Here is a 6,244-nt window from a genome sequence, read left to right as displayed (position 1 = left end):
AAAAAGTAATTTCTACAAAGGAGAAAGCATCATATTAGTTAAATGATATTTGTCATCAAAATGATAACAGAATACAGTAAATAATCTGATCTAAAGGAAAACAAGTTAAAGGAGCTATAACTCTGACACGTAGTGTTTAAAATGGACAAAGTGGACACTGAAGCTTCAGTGTTTATCCAGCTCTGCATGGGTCTGTAAACCTTTCTGTGTTCTAACCTCTCTCCATTTTTCAAAAGCATCTCCAATATTGATCCTAGTTTGAGCACGTTTCTGCTCGTGGAGCTTATTAGAAACATGCAGAGGCTTTTTAGGTCGGGTACAATCACTTCTATCTGAACCACTTCTCTTGACCGCTTCCATCACTGCAACACCTGTTGACCTGATAACTGCTCTCATATCTGACAAACCGAGGGGGTGCCTTAAAACCACCTATCTTCTCTGGTCCAAACAAATCCAGAGCATTCAGGAGCAGAATCTAAAGTTAGAAGGAGGACATACTGGCTGCTGCATTGTTGTCAGAGAAGTCAGCACTTCAACATAGCATGTTTCCTTAATGTCTGATCATATAGTAAGCTCACTTTATCATTTCACTCTCTACACATCTTACTGATTGGACCTTAAATGTTAATAATAGGACAATTTAACAGCACCTATTTCAGGAAATGTGCTTTTAAGGAAACATTGAAAACTTTCAGAATACCAGAACTATAACAACAGAACTTAACTATTATCTAAAAGTATAGTAATCTACAAATAACAAACCTACTATTTTCATTTCAACATAAAGAACTCTGAGTAATGGACATTCACCAGATGTTTGGTTTTCTAACAGAACATCTCAGAGAAGATGTCCTCCACTCAGAGAAACCTACGAGCAGGTCTTTATTTCTGTCACAAGCAGACGTGTGAACGAGGACACAATCCCCTCTTCACTTAGTCCTCGTCTTATTAACATCAAAAAAACATCAACAGAGAAGTGTGCACGTCCGTGTTTCATGACAGTAAAGAGGTCCACGTGCCTCTATGAAACATGTTAGCAGGACTTAAATGTGAGGTTTTATCTTGATGGTGTTTGTTAAACATACTGGTGAACAACCTGTGCTGAATGTAAAGAGCTTAAAGCCTGACTCAACAAATATAATGTGTGAATGTTTACATACAGCAGCTCAATGTTCTCATGAAGGCTGGTTTACTATTTCATATCAGACAGCAAGGTCTACTCATGCATATAAAATGACCTTTTTCTACATGGTAGCATCAAAATCTTTGAATAAAGCTCAGAATCTGCTATTGAAAGAAAAAACATCAGTGCACATTTCCCCTCCTCAGGCCAGCTGTCAATCACAACCTGATGGTGAGATGAAGTTTATACAGATTCATTCTGCAAAGAGAAACTCGCCTCAGAGCATCGAGCTGTAATAAAGACACACAGATCATACACGTAGCTACAAGAAGAGATACCAACGCATCGGGAATCATTGATTAAAAAAAAAGGTGACAGAAAAATGTAAATCACTCAGTCAGACAATCAAGTTGTTAAAGTCTTTCATCAACAGCAAACACGTTCGTTTAAACCAATTCTTCAGTTTGAAGAAAAGGATGTTGGAGCAATTGGATAAACTGTTTAGATAAAATATGAATCACATTTGACAGAAAGAAGATTCATGAAAAATCTGCAAAATGTTTAAGTCAGACTATGAGAAGTTTGAAAGATGAACAACATGAGAGCAGAGAAGAGAAGTTGGTTCTTACCTAGTTCATACAATAAGACGAGTACGTCAAGAGTATGGCTTCAGTAAGTGTCTGACTTTATATATGGTGTCTTACCATCCACTGTGAATATTACTGGATGAAGCCTGAGTGAGGTCACCCGTCTGTTCCTGCAGCGGGCGCTGGAGTCCCATCGATGGCGGCCTCCATGTTGGAAATGCTGTCTCAGTCTAACTTTCAGTCAACCCAACGACCACTGTTACACCGCGCCCACCTGTCAATCAGGTTAGCTACACACCTAACTATGGATAACACACATCATTCGTTTAATCAAAACTACATTGGCTGGGAAGTGCAAAACAAAATTACAAAGTGTAAAACACTTAAACAAAGTTTGAGACAAATTGACATTTTATAAAACAAAATTACAAAATCAAAACAGTTTTACAGAGGACAAAAAAATTTACAAGATGTGAAACACTTTTACAATATGTGAGACAAATTTACACTTTTACTTGTCCCCAAACAAATTTACAAATGACAAAATCTTGACGGAAAGGGAATGTACCAAATGCCAGAAGTGCATATCTCGTCCTTCCGTCTCATAGGTGTCCTTCAAAAGTTCGAGAGACTGTCCAAATGAAAAGCAAAACTGACTAATCTGGCTCAAATGAGTTCCACAAAACAGGCAAAACACCTTTCCGTCATCGCAAACTCCGTTATCACTCCAGATCACTGCTGGTTGAGTTTTTCCGCCAAAACAAACAAAATGACCCCTCGCTCGAACGCTACCGCTATGGAGAAAGTCAACGGGATTTTTACTTCCGGATCCACAATATTGAGCTCTACTTGGAGTTCATTTTCTAACACTTGCTCTGTTTGTAACCTGTTTGTAACCTGTAACAAGGCCCACCGCAGACTCGTGTGATGAACGTGACTTGCTGAATAAAGAAGGCAGGGCCGAGCCAACGGTAGACAGCAAGGGTCAATCGAAGTAGCATTAAACAATGATTGACAGTCGCACGCAGCAACGTGCAGTCTAAACATAACATGGTCATCACAATATGTTTATTACTGATCAGGCCAACCGCCAGAGCCACCCTGCCTTTACTCGCAAAACGATAGTTTGACAAGCGTCAGGCGAGTGGCGGGTGCTAGTGTTCGACCCCGATGCAGCGATCCATCTTTTTAAAGGGATACTTCACCCATTTGCATTAAGCTTTGTATCATTAGAAACCTGGTAGTATTTTTGAATGTTCGTGCATCCTGCCCTCATTTTCCCCTGAGATGGGCGAGACGGTTGCTGCCGACTTGTGTTTCGGCTGCTGCGTCCTCTGGTCGCCGCTGGCCACCAGGGCTGTTGCGACAGAAGAACGGCCTGTCGGCAGCAACCGTCTCTGGGCTATATTGCAGACGAGGAGCCCGGGCCGGCTCTAGCTGGGGCGGCCAAAAGACACTTTCTGCCTTTCCTCGGCCAAGAAGGCACCAACTTCAAGATTTATTTCTACTACATATATGACCCAATGTCAATACAGATTCATGTTTCAACGGGTGAAGTATCCCTTTAAGTTCTGATACTAATCGGACACCTTGGTTTCCGGTTTGGGTAACATCACAGAGTGACCATCAGATATCAGTGATAAATGTGTGAACCGCTTCATTGAGTCTGCCGGCCATCTTTGTTTGGTGGAACTCATCGGTCCACCTCCAGAAAATACACGACTAAGCGCTCTGCGGGAGTGAAGTTCTGACTGATCTAAAAAACAGAGCAGGAGTGTTTTTATTGAGTGAAGAGAATATAAAAACAAGAACATGAAGAAGAAGTCAAGAACACTTTGTGATTCTTTTTTTAGGTTTTATGATCATTTGCCCCAACGCTTACTGTGTGCTCACTTTACACAACAGATACGTCTTCAGATACTTTCTGAAGGCCTTGTCTCGTACGCCATAAATTATGGGACTAATGGCGCGTGGAAGGATGTGTATGATGATGTAACAAGCGAACAGGGAGTCTAAAAAGGTCTTGGGGAACCATTGCAACAGAGCGGTCATTAACAGAGGCTCTGCATACGTGGCCATACACAGCAGCAGCTGGAAGCCGTGGAGGACAATGGTGTTTCTGGCCTTCTTGGCGTCTTTGCTCGCCGCTTTAGCCGTAAACAGGATTCTGAAGTACGTGTAGAAAATGACGAGCCAAACGATGACCAGATACATGACATAAGTGACGTCTCTCTTCTTGATGATGTGCGGATTTGGAAAGGCTGTTTCTCTGAGGCAGAACACCCGGGAGCTGAAGAAGTCCAGCGGCTCGGTGGCCAACGTGATGAAGAGATCAGGAAGGACCGACAACATGCTCGTAATCCAGATCAAACCGATCAGCACCAACGTTCTCCTGACGGTGCAGATCTGCACGTGGCGAAGCGGCATGCAAATGGCGATGTAGCACTCCACCGCCATGCAGGCCAGGTTGAGAGGCGTGTTCTCGGTGGCAAAGAGAGCCAGCAGGATCAAGACGCTACACACGGAGACATTTATCTTGTAGAGGGTGTAGCTGATGATGAACAGGAGGACGGTCAATGTCATCTGGATCATGTCGTTGACCACCAGGTGAAAGAACAGGATGTACCGAGGATTCATGTAGAAAATCTAAAGAGGAACACGCGGAGGGGAAACATGGAGGGGGATGATGTCAGAGTTTAAAGAAAACTCCAACAGTCATTTATTGGACCAACAGGTGTTATAAACTGAGTTTGTTGATTTTAATCTCAATGTTTAAACATCTCAGTGGTGGATTTAATGATTTGGAGGCCCCCAGATAAGGACTACTATGAGACTTCCTCCTCCTCCTCCTGTAACTATCGAGTTGATGATATTTTGTATCTTTTTAAGTTGATCAGAATGTAAATGAAGTTCTGTGTCAGTGTTTTTGTTCCCCATTTTCAGTAAACAAATCCAAAGAACACAACCGAGTTTTAATCTTTTGGTTACGGTAAATATTATGTTAGTAAACAATTTATTAAGCTATGTGGATTAGTTTATCAGAGATCGTCTGAAGCATAACGGTAGTGACGTCACAATCATCCGACCGTGGTGTAGTTAGCTTTAGCATAACGTTAGCTTTTTACTTCTGTCGGCCGCATTAACGCTTCAAACATCATAAAAATGGCGTTCATCTGTGAAGATTATCCTGCTGAACAAAACGCCTACGCTTCAGAAACGTGTGTTTACCACAGAGATTATTTTCTGTAATGATCCAAAATCTGATGAAAAAATCCCATAGGAGAATTTTCGTTAGACCCCATGGTGATGCTACTTCAGGGTTGGCCTACAAAAATACGTCATATGGTTTGTTCTCTATTGGGAACAATTTGATTATAGACTCTGATGCAAAGAAAAAAAATACCAGGTGGTCACGGGGCCTAAATAATCACAGCCAGCAGTACTCAATATCTCAGGGGAAGTCGACAATCTGGCAGTAGATTCACAATCATATTCTAAATCTAAATGTTTGTGGCTCTCGCCAACAGAGGTCGGTGTCCCGGGCGATCGTTCATGACCAATGACCTGAGGCTATTTTGGGCACGAGGCCCCAGCCAGGAATTTTCCAACCTTTGCCTCTTTGTAAAACCGCCTTTGTTCCTTCTGTTGTAAATATTGGCGGTGTTCCTACTTCCTAATACTTTGCTCCCCTTGTGAATGTTAATTGAGGGGACAAAACATTCGGGACAACTTCCAGTTTAAAGCTCTCCAGTCCAACACCAAATTGGACATCAAATTGCCCCTCGGGGATAATAAAGATACCTTGAACCTTGAACACCACCATCGCCCACTACGACAGAATGATTTCTTTGGTTAAAGTGTTAATCGTGTTATAGTACAATGTGAAGAACGTCGTACCTGGTGTTTGCGGAAGGTGTGTATGAGTCCTACATGGATGTAGTTGAGCGAGATGCTGAGGACGACCACGATCACATTCTTGGCCACGGCTTTGGTGAGGGAGTCTCGGTACTCGATAACCACGGTCACATTAGTCACAGACGACACGTTCATCTCTCAGGTCTGATAAAACAGGACACATCAGAGTTAACCTTGATGATGAAGTATCCAGTCACGTTTATGACGTCTCGTTCTCCAACACGTGGAGTCCTCAAATGAAACATGTCTGACACCAGAATCTTTAACTTTACTACAAAACTACCATACCTGTTTGGATGCCATGGCAACAAAAAGACAGCTGATATTCTGTAATTTCTTGTTTCTTCAATTTGTGCTCTCTCTCGTGAAAATCTGATGTTGTGTAAAAGCTGATACTCTCCCATCCATCCATCAACAAAACCACATTTACCAGTACAGGGTCGCGGGGGTCAGGAGTCGATCCCAGCGGTCACTGGACGAGAGGCGGGGTTACACCGTGGACTGTTCACCAGCCAATCACAGGGCTGACATAAAGAGACAGACAACCAGCCACACTCATTCACACCTACGGACAATTTAGAGTCAGCAGTTAACCTAACGAGCATGTCTTTGGACTGTG

The 6,244-nt window shown here is 42.5% G+C and overlaps 1 protein-coding gene across 1 annotated transcript; it reads right to left on the bottom strand.

Annotated features, from left to right (window-relative positions):
* Positions 1-3,588: 3,588 nt before the first annotated feature.
* On the bottom strand, positions 3,589-5,760 carry LOC110002356 (odorant receptor 131-2-like). Its single transcript, XM_020657959.1, has 2 exons — positions 5,608-5,760; positions 3,589-4,356 (listed from the first exon to the last, which is right to left on the bottom strand). Exons 1-2 carry the CDS (start codon positions 5,758-5,760, stop codon positions 3,589-3,591), a joined length of 921 nt encoding a protein of 306 aa, XP_020513615.1.
* Positions 5,761-6,244: the final 484 nt, after the last annotated feature.

The sequence above is a fragment of the Labrus bergylta genome, chromosome 5 (genome assembly GCF_963930695.1).
Source record: "Labrus bergylta chromosome 5, fLabBer1.1, whole genome shotgun sequence".
NCBI lineage: Eukaryota > Metazoa > Chordata > Actinopteri > Labriformes > Labridae > Labrus > Labrus bergylta.
Note: the sequence above shows the minus strand (reverse complement) of the source record. Positions and strands in the feature narration are given on the sequence as shown.